General features: G+C 37.6%; 1 protein-coding gene across 2 annotated transcripts; it reads right to left on the bottom strand.

Annotated features, from left to right (window-relative positions):
- Positions 1-5,933: 5,933 nt before the first annotated feature.
- brd2a (bromodomain containing 2a) lies at positions 5,934-18,916 on the bottom strand. 2 transcript variants are annotated; one of them, XM_084739228.1, is made up of 12 exons: positions 16,770-18,916; positions 13,048-13,354; positions 12,544-12,681; positions 12,073-12,214; positions 11,735-11,934; positions 11,110-11,598; positions 10,668-10,796; positions 10,375-10,566; positions 9,993-10,255; positions 9,362-9,681; positions 9,074-9,202; positions 5,934-8,108 (listed from the first exon to the last, which is right to left on the bottom strand). In XM_084739228.1, the coding sequence occupies exons 1-12, from the start codon at positions 16,799-16,801 to the stop codon at positions 7,984-7,986; spliced, it is 2,466 nt and encodes an 821-aa protein (XP_084595354.1). In that variant the 5' UTR covers positions 16,802-18,916; the 3' UTR covers positions 5,934-7,983. The 2 variants fall into 2 exon arrangements, with proteins under 2 accessions (XP_084595354.1, XP_084595353.1); XM_084739227.1 differs by having other exon boundaries at positions 5,934-8,111; positions 16,770-18,915.
- Positions 18,917-18,993: the final 77 nt, after the last annotated feature.

Raw genomic sequence — 18,993 nt, 5'->3', positions numbered from 1 at the left:
TATGATGCCAGTGGGGGAAATGTGTTTTTATGTCTCAAAATAGACTAAATAAACATAATCTGAAGAAATTTTATTTTTATTTTTATTTTTGGAAGTTTTTGGGGTTCATTGCCTGTAGGCAACATTGTACCATAATGGTGCATAATTGAAAAAGAACGTTCCTTTTCCAATTTGAACATTGTTTATTTCATAAACATATGCAAAAATATTCAATAACATCAAGAAGTCACAATTCATTTTAAATTTTAAATTAAAAATAATTTAAAAAATAATTTATATATATATGTATGTATGTATGTATGTATGTATGGTCATATATATATATATGTATGTATGTATGTATGTATGTATGTATGGTCATATGTATGTATGTATGTATGTATGTATGGTCATATGTATGTATGCATGGTCATATGTATGTATGCATGGTCATATGTATGTATGTATTCTCATATGTACGTATGTACGTATGTATGTATGTATGTATGTATGTATGTATGGTCATATGTATGTATGTATATATGCTCATATGTATGTATGCTCATATGTATGTATGTATGTATGGTCAAATGTATGTATGTATGCATGGTCATATGTATGTATGTATGTATGCATGGTCATATGTATGACCATATGTATGTATGTATGTTCTATGTATGTATGGTCATATGAATGTATGCATGGTCATATGTATGTATGCTCATATGTATGTATGTATGTATGTATGTACGGTCATATGTATACATGTATGGTCATAAGTAAGTATGTATGTATGTATGTATGTATGGTCATATGTATGTATGTATGCATGGTCATATGTATGTATGGTCATATGTATGTATGTATGTATGTATGCTCATATGTATGTATGTATGTATGTATGTATGTATGTATGTATATATGTATGTGTGTATGTATGCTCATATGTATGTATGTATGTATGTATGCATGGTCACATGTATGTTAGTATGTATGCATGTATGGTCATATGTATGTATGTATGTATGTATGGTCATACGTATGTATGTATGTATGTATGTATGTATGTATGGTCATATGTATGTATGTATAATCATATGTATGTATGCATGGTCATATGTATGTATGTATGCTCATATGTATGTATGCATGGTCATATGCATGTATGTATTCTCATATGTATGTATGTATGGTCATATGTATGTATGTACATATGCTCATATGTATGTATGCTCATATGTATGTATGTATGTATGTATGGTCACATGTATTTATGTATGCATGGTCATATGTATGTATGTATGCATGTATGGTCATATGTATGTATGCATGTATGCTCATATGTATGTATGTATGTATGTATGCATGGTCATATGTATGGCCATATGTATGTATGTATGTGTGTATGTATGTATGGTCATATGAATGTATGCATGATCATATGTATGTATGGTCATATGTATGTATGTATGTATGTATGGTCATATGTATTTATGTATTTATGTATGTATGCATGGTCATATGTATGTATGGTCATATGTATGTATGTATGTATGTATGTATGTATGTATGTATGTATGTATGGTCATATGTATGTATGTTTGTATGCATGGTCATATGTTTGGCCATATGTATGAATGTATGCTCATATGTATGTATGCTCATATGTATGTACATATGTATGTATGTATGCTCATATGTATGTATCTATGTATGCTCATATGTATGTATGTATGTATGTATGTATTTATGCTCATATGTATGTATGTATGTATGTATGCTCATATGTATGTATGTATGTATGCTCATATGTATGTATGTACGTATGTATGTATGTATGTATGTATGTATGTATGTATGCATGTATGGTCATATGTATGTATGTATGTATGCTTATATGTATATATGTATGTATGTATGTATGTATGTATGTATGTATGTATGGTCATATCCCTCTATGGTACACATTATGATGCCAGTGAGGGAAATGTGTTTTTATGTCTCAAAATAGACTAAATAAACATAATCTGAAGAAATTTTATTTTTATTTTTATTTTTGGAAGTTTTTGGGGTTCTTTGCCTGTAGGCAACATTGTACCATAATGGTGCATAAGTGAAAAAGAACGTTCCTTTTCCAATTTGAACATTGTTTATTTCATAAACATATGCAGAAATATTCAATAACATCAAGAAGTCACAATTCATTTTAAATTTTAAATTTAAAAGAATTATAAAAAGAATTTATATATATATGTATATATGTATGTATGTATGTATGGTCATACATATGTATGTATGTATGTATGTATGTATGGTCATATGTATGTATGTATGGTCATATGTATGTATGCATGGTCATATGTATGTATGTATGCTCATATGTATGTATGCATGGTCATATGTATGTATGTATTCTCATATGTATGTATGTATGTATGCATGTATGGTCATATGTATGTATGTATATATGCTCATATGTATGTATGTATGTATGCATGTATGGTCATATGTATGTATGTATATATGCTCATATGTATGTATGCTCATATGTACGTATGTATGTATGTATTTATGGTCATATGTATGTATGTATGTATGTATGTATGTATGTATGGTCATATGTATGCATGTATGGTCATAAGTATGTATGTATGTATGTATGTATGGTTAGATCCCTTTATGGTACACATTATGATGCCAGTGGGGGAAATGTGTTTCTATGTCTCAAAATAGACAAAATAAACATAATCTGAAGAAATTTTATTTTTATTTTTATTTTTATTTTTGGAAGTTTTTGGGGTTCGTTGCCTGTAGGCAACATTGTACCATAATGGTGCATAAGTGAAAAAGAACGTTCCTTTTCCAATTTGAACAATGTTTATTTCATAAACATATGCAGAAATATTCAATAACATCAAGAAGTCACAATTCATTTTAAATTTTAAATTTAAAAGAATTATAAAAATAATTTATATATATATATATGTATATATGTATGTATGTATGTATGGTCATATATATGTATGTATGTATGTATGTATGTATGGTCATATGTATGTATGTATGGTCATATGTATGTATGCATGGTCATATGTATGTATGTATGCTCATATGTATGTATGCATGGTCATATGTATGTATGTATTCTCATATGTATGTATGTATGTATGCATGTATGGTCATATGTATGTATGTATATATGCTCATATGTATGTATGTATGTATGCATGTATGGTCATATGTATGTATGTATATATGCTCATATGTATGTATGCTCATATGTACGTATGTATGTATGTATGTATGGTCATATGTATGTATGTATGTATGTATGTATGTATGTATGGTCATATGTATGCATGTATGGTCATAAGTATGTATGTATGTATGTATGTATGGTTAGATCCCTTTATGGTACACATTATGATGCCAGTGGGGGAAATGTGTTTCTATGTCTCAAAATAGACAAAATAAACATAATCTGAAGAAATTTTATTTTTATTTTTATTTTTATTTTTGGAAGTTTTTGGGGTTCGTTGCCTGTAGGCAACATTGTACCATAATGGTGCATAAGTGAAAAAGAACGTTCCTTTTCCAATTTGAACATTGTTTATTTCATAAACATATGCAAAAATATTCAATAACATCAAGAAGTCACAATTCATTTTAAATTTTAAATTAAAAAGAATTATAAAAAGAATTAATATATATATGTATATATGTATGTATGTATGTATGGTCATATGTATGTATGTATATATGCTCATATGTATGTATGTATGTATGTATGTATGGTCACATGTATGTATGTATGCATGGTCATATGTATGTATGTATGTATGTATGCATGTATGCTCATATGTATGTATGTATGTATGTATGTATGTATGTATGTATGTATGCATGGTCATATGTATGACCATATGTATGTATGTATGTGTGTATGTATGTATGGTCATATGAATGTATGCATGGTCATATGTATGTATGTATGTATGTATGTATGGTCATATGTATGCATGTATGGTCATAAGTATGTATGTATGTATGGTTATACGTATGTGTGTATGCATGGTCATATGTATGTATGGTCATATGTATGTATGTATGTATGTATGGTCATATGTATGTATGTTTGTATGCATGGTCATATGTTTGGCCATATGTATGAATGTATGCTCATATGTATGTATGCTCATATGTATGTATGTATGTATGCTCATATGTATGTATGTATTTATGCTCATATGTATGTATGTATGTATGCTCATATGTATGTATGTATGTATGTATGTATGTATGTACGTATGTATGTATGTGTGTATGTACGGTCAGATGTATGTATGTATGTATGTATGTATGTATGTATGTATGCATGTATGTATATATGGTCATATCCCTCTATGGTACACATCATGATGCCAGTGAGGGAAATGTGTTTTTATGTCTTAAAATAGACTAAATAAACATAATCTGGAGAAATTTTTGTTCCTTTCGTTCCTTTTCCAATTTGAACATTGTTTATTTCATAAACATATGCAAAAATATTCAATAACATCAAGAAGTCACAATTCATTTTGAATTTTAAATTAAAAAGAATTCAAAAAAGAATTTAAAAAGTTTCTTGGCTAAATGTTGCCTGTAGGCAACATTGTACTATTTAGGAACAACCCATTGAAATAAATGTGTAAAGTATAAAACTTTAAACTACTTAAATCAACAAAGATAACCATTACCATAACCATTTGAAAAACAAAAACAACAAATTCCAGTGTTTGATCATCACTGCTTCATTTCAGTGCATGTTTTGTGTCAGTCCCCTGTGTCTTTCCTGACATGTGTTGCCATCACTTGTGGTGTTGCTGCTCAGTGCTTATGGAACTCCATGAAGCAGTTTTTTTCAGGAGTGAAGCACAAGCAGGTGACACATTTTGTGCACTGTGATTTCACTATACCCTTACATCCAGGGTATCTGCATCTGCCCTTTTTCTCCACCCAAATAGGCCAGTGGTCAGTGTTGTGTTTGCTATAGTGATTCCATAATGGTTCACTGTTGCAGGCAACATTGCAACTTTCCATGATGGCACGTTGTTGCCTCAGGGCAACAGCTGCATTTTAACAAGTATCCACTATTAAATTAGTAAATAAGTTGCATGAAACTATCAAAACTTAAAGTTTACTCACCTATTAGTGTGAAGACATTTTTTTCCAGGTGGAAAAGGGACAAGAAATAACTTTTTGAGAGTCTTTTTTTTGCAGCAAGATAGCAGAGCTGTCTCCTTAGAAAAAGCCCACCAAGAAGGGTTTCAAAATCGCTTCCTGGAGGTCATGTGACAACTTAAAGCATTGTTAATGGTTCCCTATGGTTTTACCTCTTTTTTAAAGTATCGCATCATTTAAAGGGATGCATTGTGGAGATGTGACAGGGCAAAAATGGGTTTGTTGCCTGAGGGCAACATGGTACCATAGAGGGTTAAGTAGTATTCATGAAGATTTATCATTCACTCTTGATGGTAGGGAACATAATTTTGCAGTTTGCTACTGATGCATCAGCCATTTAAACTGTTCTGCATAATTACAAAGGCAGCAACACAAATTAACCATATTTGATTGAATAGGCTGTCGAGATATGTCAGATTTTACATTTATCCAATTAATTTTCAAGTTCTCGATGCCAGTTAAGGACATGTCAGAAAAAGGGAAGAAAGTCATTGTTAGTTCTCAGTTTAAAAATTGTAACTTGTAATTTGATATTTCAAGAAATACAAAAGAAAAAAGAAAACAAAAGATCTCTTTGTCACCAAGAACACAGGAATAATAAACTACATTTTAATCCATTTGATAACAGTAGATGTCGCTGTTACTCTCAAGTTCAAAGATCCTCATTCCTGAACTGGAATGATCTCAGTATGTTCCTAAAAACTACATCGAAACTGAATAAAATGTCCCTGAAGTCAGTGAAAAGATGAACATGTCTCAGTTTATTTATGTACAGATGTTCAGATGAAACGATGGAGTCAAGTACAGAGGCATTTAGATTTCTGACAAACTTCAGAAAAGTAAGACTGACAACTCTGGAGTATTTTGTTTTAGAACAGTAGCCCAAACAAACCTTCGCTGGACAGAGAAAAAGCTCGACTAAGATACTGAAGGAGAAACAAAAACATGCTCAAAGATTGAGACTGTAAAATATGTACACTTCTACAATCCTGACAGTTAAATCTGTGCATATTTCATAGAGTAGACTTTGACTTAAAAGCGTTTGATTACTTTCAGTATTATGAAAAAAAAGTATATCCATTCAAAATTCCTTCTAAATAAATAATCAGTTTCAAACATACAATACTCCAATCTCAAGCCACAGGCGATTTTAAAAGAACAAAAACGATACACGCCTTACCTAAATCACAAACTTGTTTAGTAGTACCACCAAACAAACAGTGCATTGTTATTACTCACAACATTAAACCATCTTTTTTGTCTACTGGTTAAACTGGCTGCTGGATCCCAAAATTCAAAAAGCCACTTTCATGTTTTCACCAGCTAAAAAAAAACAAAAAAGAAAAAGAAAAAGAAAACTCTCACCATCCACAACTTAAAGTCACAGGTGAGAAAACATACTAATGATTTTAAAAATCACACAAATAAGTAAAGTTACTCAAACAGAACTCAGCTAACACAGAAAACCAAACTTTCAGCTGCCAAAGATCTCAAAGGCCAAATCGTTTGTAAAAGACAAAGCAGTTTTACTTTTGTGACACCATGGTGGTGAGAAGTGATGGTCTGTGGGAAATCAAAAAAAATATCAAATATCTTTCTTGCAACTTCAAGTACTCAAGTCTGGTCGGATGTTTCGTGACTTAAGTCAACACCAGAAGAAATCAAAAGAGAACCGAGATGTAATTTGGGCACATGTGAGCGGACAAAACACGTCCTCTGATTTATTAGCAGATTGGTCACAAGAAGAAAAAAAAACATGTTTACAGAGAAATGGATGAAAAAAAAAGACAGCACACATGGGAACAGAAATATTAATGTATAAACTGACGTGTAACTAGGTCACATTTCTGTACAGTGGCCAACCCTTTCAAACAAGTACATGAGTACACAAGGATGCAGTAAAGTAGTACATGAGTATGCAGATGTTTGCCAGCTCCTCTGTATTGCATGCATTCTGTATTCTACTGAACCAAGGTGCTTCTGCGTGCAGACTGATTTTCAACGCCTGCGTCAAAACTATGAGGAACTTCACAAGGCTGCACTTGTGGTGCCGGATCTCACACTCACACATGTGCATGCAAAACACATACGTGACACATTCATACAGACGCACACGCTCACATACGAACACACACACACATACACACACACAAACAGGTGTTTCCCCTCTACCTTCTGTCACTCAAGAAAAAAAATCTAAACAAAAACTAAAACACAACTCTGCCCACACCAGTTCATCTTTCCCAGAATGAGGGAATAAATTATCTCCATAAAATGCTTCTTTATAAAAGAAAAATAGATATTTATATAACTGTACACCTTATCTATACAGCATAAAGACAGAGAGCACGGAAAGAAGGGAAATTATCTCCAGAAATAAGACAGATTCTGGCTCTAGCACCCTTATCCCTCCAACGCATGCTTTGCTCTTCTCGTTTTGTGGGAGATGGAGCATCCCTCGCTCTGCCCAACAAGGCCAGTTCTCCAGAGAACGGCACGACTGTACAATGAGTTTCCTGTCCGTCCATTCATCATCTTTAACTTGTCTGTGTCCAGGACGGGATTGGATGGCTGAGCTGAGCGCAGGGAAAGCCCCATCTCTCTCTCTCTCTTTCTTGGTTTGACACTTGTGGAGTCAGACCAGTTCTGCCTGGTGCTGGTCTCGTCTGATCCGTCCCGCGGCTCCGTCGTCAGTAGCTCTACTGCAGTTCAGTCCACTCGGTGGGAAGCGAAACGCCCGGGGTCCTTCGCACGACCCTTTTCACATGGAAACCCTCCCGCCTCTCAGCCAGAGTCTGAGTCACTTGTGTCCGAGGATGAGGAGGAAGAGGATGATGAAGAGGAGTCTGAGGAGGAGCTACTGGCACTGAGACGTGACGGCTGGGTGTGCGGCTCTGTTGCAGGTTTCTCTGCTGGAGAACAAACGCACAAATACAATCAATACAATGTGGAGCATGTTTAGCCAATCAAGCAATTTTTGAACAATATAATCTAAACCCAACTAATTTATAATTAAGGCTGCAGCTAACAATTATATTCAATGTAATCTGTTGATCATTTTCTAATCATTTTGATTTTCTCAATTGCTCCATTAGTTGTTTGGTCCGTAAAATGTCAGAAAATGGTGAAAAATGTTGATCATGGTTTCCCAAAACCCAACATGATCTCCAGAAATGTCTTGTTATGTCAACAACCCAAAGATATTCAGCTTAATGTCAAGAAAGACTAAAGAAAACAGACAATATTTACATTTGTGAAGCTGAAAGCAGAGAACGTGGATATATTTTGAAGCAGTAACTCAAAATGATTAATCGAGCATCAAAATAGTTGGCAATAAATTAAATTGTTGACAACTGATAGATTAATTTGCAGCTCTACTTTTAATATCATAACAGAAAGACACTGAATGTTCCCTATAAAGCATTACATGTAGAAAAATTAAGAATTAACCTTGCATTTTAGTAGTATGAAATCTAATTTCAAATTTTAGGGCTCTATGAAAAGACCTGCTTCAGGTCATTTTAATATATTCTGTGTTATCTGTCATATCATAAGCCACAAAAAAGAAAAATATTTAATTAAGTTTTGCAGATCTTTTTTGTTTTAGTCTTCTTATTAAAAAAAATATTTTGATATATTAAAAAATGACTTAGGTAATTTTGTAGATGGAACAAAAGCATCCATGAGCAAAAAATTAAGTCTGTAATGACAAGTATGTCACTCAGAAAAAAAGTGTAGAAATGTACAGATTCCATGATTTTGAAAGACTTTTAATTGCTATTAATATCTGATAAAAACAGTTTAATTCAATAATATTTGATAATTATAACTAATAATTTTCCTTCTGTAGAAGTTTGCAGTATGGAGGACTTACGTTTGGTCTTAGGAGGCTTCTTTCCGGAGTTGAGTTGACCACTGACGTCCATCAGTCGTCTCTCCAGCTCCATTTGTTTCTCCAGAGCGAGCTCTTCCCGGGATTTGCCAGCAATGTTATTTTTACTTGCTGCATATAAACAAGTGACAATATAAATCATCAGATGGGCATATTATATGACATTAATCAAAGATCTATAGCTGATAGACTGCATTGAATTCTTCAGCTTCTTTTTAGCTGTAGTGTGTCGTGTAATTAAAAAAACTCTTGTTCTTTCACTCTACTAACCATATGGCTTTCGGGGTTTCTTCCTAAGACACGTCATGACGTATCGCTCAAGCTCCCGCAGCGTCGATGGCTTCAACGTCTCAAAGTCTATCTCGATCTCCTCTGGGTTGGTGTCTCGGAGTGAAGGCTCGCGGGACTGGATGATGTAAACAACACGGCCCAGCTTCTCGCCGGGCAGCTTGTTGATGTCCAGGCTGAGCTGACGCTTCTCGTCGTACGACATGGGCGCCGTCTCCTCCTCTTCGTCTGAGTCAAAGTGACTCACTATGGGATCGTGGACCGGCGGAGCCATGCTAAATGTCATGCCACCCTTCTTGGATCTGGTGGAAGACAAGACAGAAAAAGATGGAAAAAACTGTTAATAGGTGACTGAGGTATAAACCATTAGAGCATTAGAAACAGCAGGCAAGTTGACATCACATTATATAACTTATGAATAACATTCATTTTTTTTTTACTAATTGATACTTACATTAAATTACAGTAACTAATTGTATACAAATCTGCTAGACTTCGTGCTAGAGCGAGGCCCTTCAGATACTTTCTGGGGAATCTTCCACATTCCCCAGCAAATACAGCACACACCACATACTTTCAATACCAACACTGTCCAACAGGCGTCAGTACTCACTTGCTCTTGTTATTTTTCTTGCTTGGTGCCTTCTTTATCGGCACCACAGGGCACCCTGCTGCTTTGTTGGTCTTGGGTTTTGGAGTCTTGGTGATCTTGGGGGCCTTGGCTGGTTTAATAGGCGGTAGCTCCTCCTCTATCCTCCGATGCTTCTCTTTCTCTACCTTTTTCTTCTTTTTCTTGTCCTTCTTCTCTTTCTTCTTCTTGGGTTTGACAATGGGGCCCTGGGAGAGTGCAGTGAGCTGCTCGTGTACGGCTTTAAGCTGAAGGGAGAAAGGAAGACAGATGAGTGAATGGATTACTAAGGATACAGCAAAGTTAGAACATCACATTAATGCCACAAAAACTTGTATCTGAACATCTTCACAAATTTAATGCAGACCTGTTCCTGCAGCTCTGCTAGCCGGTTTGCCCTCTCCTCCTCAGAGTCTGAGCTGGGGCTGCTCTCGCTCTCCTCACTTTCACTGCTGAGCTCACTCTCAGATGACGATGATGATGAGGAGGAAGAAGACGAGGAGCTAGGGGGTGCTGGAGGCTCATCTGGCATCTTAGCAAAGCAGAACTCAAAGACATCCTAAAAGAAAGTTTGACAGCATGTGAGTGGATCAGTTTTAAAACAAAAAACACTCATGGTTTGATTTAAAAAAAATCGAATCACTAGAACAAGTACATTACCTGGAGTTTTCTGGCCATTGCCACCACATCGTGATCAGGGGGGTTGTACTTGTAGCAGTTGGAGAACATCAGTCTAACATCAGCAGAGAACTGCTGAGAGTCACGATACTCTCTGCTGTCCATCTTCCGCTAAAGACACAAAGAGAGAAGACATTTTAGCTGAATAATGTATTGAAGAAAAACAAAACAAAGGTTTGTGCACTATGTTCTGCTATGTTTTCCATCTAGCTTCAAACTCAGATGTTTAGAAGGATTTTATAACAAGTGCAGCCTGTGAGTTAAGTGGTTTTCAAAGCACTGCAAAGGGACAATGTGTTAACAATGTCAGGGTTGTCCTGTTTTCATTCAACGTCTGCTACTGTTATCTGCAGTTTAGTGCAGCAGAACTGGAGACCAGATAACATCCTACTGACAGTTCTATGTGTATTCCTAAGCCAGGTACCTTGATGGTGCTGAGGTCCATTGGCTGCTTAATGATGTCATGGTAGTCGTGAAGACCTAGTGTGGAGACATCGACCGGCTTGTAGAACGGCCAGGCATAGGCTGCATGCTTCTTTGACAGCAGCTCTTTCAGGACCCCATTGCAGTAGCGCAGCTGGGGGCCAAGTTTGCTGCGACGGACCGGTGGTGGGAGCATGGAATCAGGTAAGTCCTTCTTTGGGGGCTTGATGGGTCGTCCACTTACTCCTCTCCTGCCCCCTCCTGCTGATTTGGTACTCATCATCACCGTTCCGTGGCCCATCCCCATGCCCATGCTCTGGCTCATCGCCAGGCTGGTGTTGTGGTCCACCCCCAGAGAAGTGAGGGTGAGCGGGGAGTTGTGCCCACCTCCCATCCCAAGGCTGATGCCACTGACACCCATGGTGCTCATGATCGGCATGGCTACAGTGGTTGGAGTGGTCGTGTCTGCTTTCCTCTTCACACCCTTTTTCTAGGAGAAGAAAAGACAATGAAGAGGGGGAGGGTCAGAGAGGGATGTTGTTCAGTCTATGGTCTTCATTCATTTTATTCAAAATAATGTCAAATTCTTATTGCACAAATACAAAATGCCAAGTGTTAGCCATTACCTTAGCAGTGGGCTGTGTGGGAGGGAGACCCGTAATGGTCGGGATCGTTTGTTCAGTTTGAAGTGAAGGGGGTAGGCTTTTGGACAAAAGTGTCTGTGGGGGGGTGGAGAGGATGGAGTCAGGCGTTTCCGGGGTGGGAGGTGAGTACGCTGACTGGGAGACAGCAGGGACTTGATGAGCCGTTGTCACTCCTCCAGAGACTAGGAGAAGGAGAGTTGAGAAATTCAGTAGGCAGAAAAATGTGTGCACTTTTAAGATTATACTGTACGCATGCACTGTGTGTGAAGAGTGTGGATTTAAGGTGATGCTGTATTAACCTGCATGCAGCCAGTGCTTACCTCTGCCTTTTCTGCCAGGTTTGCTTGGTTTGACCCGGGGAGGAGGAGGGGGCAACTCTACCTCATCCTGGGGCATCTGAGCCACTTTCTGCAGGAATGCCTTCTCCAGAGACTGGGCCATCAGTACTATGTCATCTGTAGGCTATAGAGGAGGAAAAGTGGAAAGTTGTACATAGTTCAAAACAAGTCACACTTTTTCTAAAAACAAATTAAAAGAACTCTTACATACTTAAATACTCTTAAAAAGTATATTTTATAAAGTGATGTCCTTGTTTTCATGACATTTTGCACCTGAACAACTCATGTTAAGGTACACAATCTGTCATTGGCTTAAAATGATTACCAGGAGATTTAATTCATATAAGCTTTCATGACAACTGTTTTGTGGACAAAAATCAACATACATGCTATATGCCCAGGCTGGCAGCTGGCATGAAACACTCTCAGACACACTCGCACACAAAGTCTTACCTTGTTATAAATGTAGCAATTGGTGAACATGGTGTTGAAGTCCTGCATGCACTCACTGGCACTACGGTAATAGTTGTTTTCTAGTCTCTTCTTAATAGTGCCCATGTCCATTGGAGTTTTGATGATCTTGTGATAGTCCTGGAGGGGGAGACAGAGTGTCAGGAGAAGAAATTGTGCTCACTACATCCCAAAATTACTTTTTAACCAATTTAGATATATTAGGGAGGAAAAGACCTCAAAAGATATAATGACTACACCACATTAGTACCAAATAGTTTGAAAAGCTGTACTATTAGTCAGGAACATGGTTAATACACACACAAAAGAAAAGTTCTGGAGTAGTTTTTTTTAACAGTACCATTAAAAGCTTAGTTCAAACTGAACTGAAATAGCTTTCATCTCCCCTTCTAACCCCAAGCACAGGGACACTGTTAAAACTGAACTGCAATGTAATGGAGTGAGGTTCTAGAAATACAGACAGACTTCTAATTCCTTGACACTCACAGGCAGGTTGAGCTTGGCTGCATCTACAGGTTCATGGAAGGGCCAGGCAAAGTGGTGCCTCCACAAAGACTTGAGCAGCACTTTCTGTAGGAACTGTAGCTGGTTGGTCATTTTCCCCTGTCGGCTCGGGTCTTTCACCGGGGGCTGCGGGGGTCCCAAATGGGCCAACTGACTGAGGGGTGGCATCCCGGGACTCTCAAAGCCTTCATAGAGCAGTGACGGTTTTCGGATGCGTTTTCCAGCTGTGCCAGAACTCTGGTCCATCGTTGTGATTCCCATTATGCCAACGTCAACCCCGACATGGGAGCTGTAAAGAGTAGTTGAAAAATTAACTACTAGGCAAGGTTGTTAGGATGGTGACAAGACCTATATGTCATAAGAAGATACAGATATTTACAAGTCTCCCATGCTGGTTATGGTTTGCTTTACACCTTAATAAAATCATCAAATTGTTGACTTTACCGCCAAACTAAAAGTCTGTTCATTTGTTGAATGTGAACTGTACCAAGTCTTAATCCAGGCACATTGTCTACATTTCCAGCATCTCAAACAAGCTGCAACAGTCTTGAATTTCCTAAAGTTTGCATCTGTAACTCTATAACATTCGGTCATATTAACAAAATAAAAAAAACAAACTGAAAAGATAATTTTCTCCCAACACTAACACAAACATTTATGCTATATATTCCATCCCCTAACAAAATACTATGAAACTTTGTTTTTGTCTTATTGCAGCAACCTGAAAATAATGTTCTTAGTTGAATACGTTGTATGTTATTCTATCAAACTCAAACATTAATCCTGTTTACTCTACTCATAAGCACATATAAAAGAGTAAATCCCCTTCACAATACACTCAGTCAGTCACTTTCTAAACATTACTCAGCAAGCCTTGGTCAGCCTGACTTTGAATATACTCCTGCCAAATCAGCACTCCCAGAAGAACAGGCATGACTACCGCTTCCTCTTCTCTATGTCTAACTCGCCGATCACACCAACAGAAACTCCACCCCCGTTTCCATGTAGGAAAAAAGCTCTCCCAGAGGACTGTGGGTGGAGTTTCAGCTGAGAGGTTACAGTAATGACAGGTCAATTGTAGAGTTTTCCAACAAAAATCCCCATAATATGCCCAGAAATTTACAATATTGTTAGAAAAAAGTAAACTGAGTAAATTAACTAGGTAAATGTTGAGTAAATATCCTGCTGTGTTGTACAATTTCTGTGTTATCAGTAGAACTAGGACTCTGTTGGCCACTGAAACCTGTAATAGGTTGTTTCCACAGGGATAGCGAGCAAGGCTAGTCTATACAGAATGAGTCAGGTGCTTCCACTGGCCTTTAAAAATTGTTCTATAAAAACCTGGAATGTGTCTACACTGTTAACTGAGGAAGTTCCTGCTAACCTCTCAATTACAGTTAGCATGTAACGATTTAACAACATTTAACACCATAAACAAAAACTAGTAAGGAGTGAGAATAATGTAAAAAATATTCACTTGTAATACCCGGGAAGACTGTCTTTGAAAAACAGTCTTGCCCTTCTTTTATAAGGCCTATTTCTGCACTGAATGTCATTCTGTTAGTGACACCAACTACTATTACTATTTCTACAGATCATCTCACCAGCACTGCCTGAAGTACAATGTAGTTTAACAGCCCAAGCAGTGTCCTGGCTTAACTAAGAAATAACACCCCGACTCCCTGCAACACAAGCATTCTGCCAGGGGGGACAGTCACAGTCCCTCCAGTGAAGTAAAATACAGAGTCATAGCTTAGTGCTACATCAACCCTACACAAATTACTAACATGCAGTTATACACTACCATCAGAAAAGTGCTGCCTCTCAACGATGCTGAAATGTATTGTGCTTCAATTGACATACCTTAAGCAAATACAAATGAACACTTGCACATCTATTGACATGCCCCACCCCACTGTAAAACTGGGACGTGTTTCAGGTCTGTCTGATCAGAAATGCTGCAATGCTACATGTACTCATGGATGCCTGACACAAAACGCTCATAAACATTTGATATTCTCCAATGACATCAGTAATTTGCTGACAGACATATACTCCTTCCTATGTGGTATATATCACAAATTAATGGATTTTCCTGATGAAATATTCCATTGCTAATTACGATCTCATGGCCCATCATCTCCCTCTGTCACCAAATATAAACTCACCATTGCCCATCAGTGATTACCTACCGAAAACAAAACTTGCTCCAAGAGTGAATAGGGGCGCTTAGGGTCATCTGCTGGAAAATAAACACCTCAGCTACCTTGTGGCTATAAGGACTGTCACTGTTGCATGCCCCATTGCATTTAAGTTAATATCCAAGACCAAATAAGTTTGTCTGCCCATTAAGAGCTGTTCTCTTTTAAGTGACCTTGAACAACCTGATGCATGTTGTATTATATTTAGATTATGCTAAAAGTATGGTGTCGCCATGGGACATCTGCTTGTTTAATACCTGTATCCCAGGCAAAATGTCTGTACTAGCTCACCCTACTCCTGCATATTAAACAAAACCATTCTAAACACAAAGAAATGTATTAAATATATATATAGAATTTAGTTGCCACTACATAAACAGTAGGGTTTTAAACAATAAATATAGTATATGGAAGATCTACTTTTAGATGTTTATGGTAAAACAATGTTTTGAATGATACAACTTCTGGAAACACATTTGACAGTTAGTGTACTTTATTATTAAAAAGGGAAAGTAATCATGTACATAACATTAACAACACTAAACAAAAACATTTTGTTAGCTGTAAGTCGGATTAACAAATTAATGAGTAAATTGTGCCCAAGAAAATAAAACAAAAAACAATAAAACTTAATATTTAAGTACATTTGAGTTGCTTTAAGATAAATTACGTAAAACCAACAAAGTTGGCGAATAACAATTTAAAACAAAGAAATTTACCTAGCTTGGGTTGAGTGACACTGAGCGATGTAACCAGGCAACCAACTGTAACACCCAACACACATGGATAGCTGCGTTAGCCACTGCGCTACAACACTGTACCAATGATCACAACAACCCCTGACCGTCACATGGCTACAATAACAACCTGACGAAACAAGCGATAATGCCGGTATAGCCTCCTCGGCCTTTTTAAGACTACCTGCGATAACTTTTAACACTAATTTAGCTCAACTGATGTTCATACACACTTGTTCGTCTTGTCAGTCGGCTGCAATCATGGTAGTTAACGTTTAACGTTAATGTTAGCGGCCTTGTTAGGATACCTTGTGTCAGGCCGCTTAGATCAGAAGACTAACTCACAACGTTATATAAACAAAACACGCCGATCTGAGTCATTATCTGTGGTCGAGAGACTGTTCTAAAGAGGAAAGCTTGGGTCTGTGAAGCTAATGCTAGCAACGCTAGCACCAACTGGCAGGCAGCGGGAGAGAGCGGCCAACGGCAGAGGCGCTCCGAAGATGGCGCCGGCGTAGTGCGAACAACAGTCGCAGCTTGTTACGACCCACAAACACATTTTAATTCCTTAACATGGATTTCGCTTCTAATTCCTTTAATGACGCGACACACTTGTTCCTGTAGCACATTCAATGTCCATTTCTCTCTTCCATTCGTATTACAGCAAACATAGGCTGCCAGCAACGATATTTTGGTGAAAAAAAAGACAAATGTTCACAATATATCCTCTGATGGAAAGCTGAGAGTCAATTTTACCGGTAGATACCTGTCAAGGAGCGGGTTAACAGCCATATCCATCAGGATGGATCCGGATTCTGTTTTTAGCTAGACTCAGACCAGGATCCGTCTCTGTTCGTCAGTTTTCTCCGCTCCCCGCCACAGCGAACTCCTTTAATCTGCTTCGTTGAAATGGCGACGATGCGACTACACCCGCTCTTTTATAGACCAACCATTTCCCCTATTGGATAGACCACCTCAGAATGTCCACGCCCTCGGAGCTGCTATTCGCTGCTTACACTGTCTATCAAAGTCACCACACCCCTTAATATTGAGGTTTCACTGCCGCTCTTTCGGGCCAACCTATTCGCAAGTTTTTGCTGTCCATCGAAGCAATTGCACAATACGATTGGCCCGGCCTGTTGAGTATTTCAGAAGTGCGGTCTTTAACTGGTTCTTCAATATAATCTTGTACAAAACGCGAGGGCACCGAAGCCATCCTCCTCCTTATCATATTACATTACGTCAACGTGTGCAAAGCGAACGCTACGATTGGTCAATACGGTTGTAACGCGGGCTTCCAGTGTAAATACCAAGAAGCCTATTGGTCCTTTCACCGGGTCACGCGTACCGCTCAAGAGCCAAGAGCCTCTCCCCACGAGCTCTCTACTTACTGGAATATCCGCATTTCTGTCTTTCAGAAGAGACGCACAGCCGCCATCTTTAAGTACAGTGACACAGGCCATTATAGTGGAATTAAAGAAAGAACAAGAAAGAAAAAGTCAAATCATTCACAAAATAAGTACAGAACGCCACACATTTCAAATAAAAACGCCACTTAAATAAGTAACGTTTATCTGCTGAAGACTAAGGACATAATTTAAGAACAACAGCCAAACAAGGCCTCCATGGCTCACAAACAAAGTAGTAACGTTGCTAGGATCAAATCCAAACTTAAAACTAACACTGACTGTACATCGGTGAGGCATTAACTCCCGTTTACGACAAGAAACAATAAAATCAAATGGCAGAATGATAAGAAGTACCACCTACCCACTGAATGACACAGCAGTTTTCCTCACTGACCTCAAACTCCATTGATTAAAGACTGTTTTCTGCCCAGCCCAACTTATTAATCATACCTAAAATTACGTTAATTAACGTTAAAGGTAATAGGTAATCAAGGGAAAATCAATGTTAGGGTTTCAAAGTACAAATGCCATGTCTGACCTTTTAAAGTTTACAAAAGAAATTAACCAAAAACTATTAGAAATGCCATAACTTTGGGGAAAAAAAACACATAATCAAAGTCCTTACTTTTAAAAACGACCGACACTTTAAATTCGACAATCACACAAAATGGTTACCTAACCACATGCGCCCATCCCCCACACCAAGGTTACAAATTCCCTACAATGTCACTCAAACAAACGATGGAAAGTAACACTACATACTTTAAAATACGAAATATTACTAAAGTTTTGGTAACTTCACCATGGAAAAACACAAAGTAGACGTACAGTAAAATTACTTAAAAAACAAAGAAATAAAATTTCAAAGTATGACATAAAAACCTTGAATTTAAAACAAATACGAATGTCGACTGGTAAATCCCAAAATAATGCGAAACCTTTCTTCAAATAATCTTCTTGTCTTCCACCTCGATACTTTTTAACCAACACATTTCCCTCAAACATGTCCGCCTTCTTCCCCCATTCCCTGCGCTGGGTGGGGGAGGGGAGTCATGTGATGAAATAAGCTCGAGCGCACTGTTTATCAAAACTTGAACACGTGGCATTCCACAGAAAAACACGATAATACAGATCCACAGCGCGTCCTTCCTCGCAAAAAATGTCCCATCCACATCCACATCCTGTGATTTAGACCGTTTAGGCTCAGATTTGGGGATAAAGTTCGCAAAATATCCGAACAAAGAGCATACTTTCGACTGGATTTGTCTCGCTCCGATTGGTCAAACTTGACCACGTGACAAAAACGATTTCAGTACTATTGATCGTGCTATTTTCCAAACTTCCTCGACTGTAATCCTCATATGACCGCAGTAATCCTTTCCAGTTCATGTGTAGTTTCCGAGTTTGTCTCATACGGGTTAGAAATGTCTTTTTTTTTCTCTCCAGATGACGAATGCTGTCGATCTCAGTGCATGTTGCAACACGAAGCACTGCGCATGCGTCCCTGCTATGAAAACGCATTGCCAGCGATGCGGATGCACTCTGAATGCAAGAGGCTGATCTAAGAGCAGTTTTGCTTTT

This window comes from Lutjanus erythropterus, chromosome 16 (assembly GCF_056507025.1).
Source record: "Lutjanus erythropterus isolate fLutEry1 chromosome 16, fLutEry1.hap2, whole genome shotgun sequence".
Taxonomy (NCBI): domain Eukaryota; kingdom Metazoa; phylum Chordata; class Actinopteri; order Lutjaniformes; family Lutjanidae; genus Lutjanus; species Lutjanus erythropterus.
The sequence above is the reverse complement of the archived record's forward strand: the minus strand, read 5'-3'. Positions and strand labels throughout refer to the sequence as shown.

Coding starts and splice junctions, on each gene's coding strand:
- brd2a (XM_084739227.1), bottom strand. CDS start 16,801: ATGGATATGGCTGTTAACCCGCTCCTTGACAG. Junction 11,599..11,734: donor CCACACAGCCCACTGCTAAG/GTAATGGCTAAC, acceptor TTCTTCTCCTAG/AAAAAGGGTGTGAAGAGGAA. Junction 10,567..10,667: donor CAATGGCCAGAAAACTCCAG/GTAATGTACTTG, acceptor ACTTTCTTTTAG/GATGTCTTTGAGTTCTGCTT.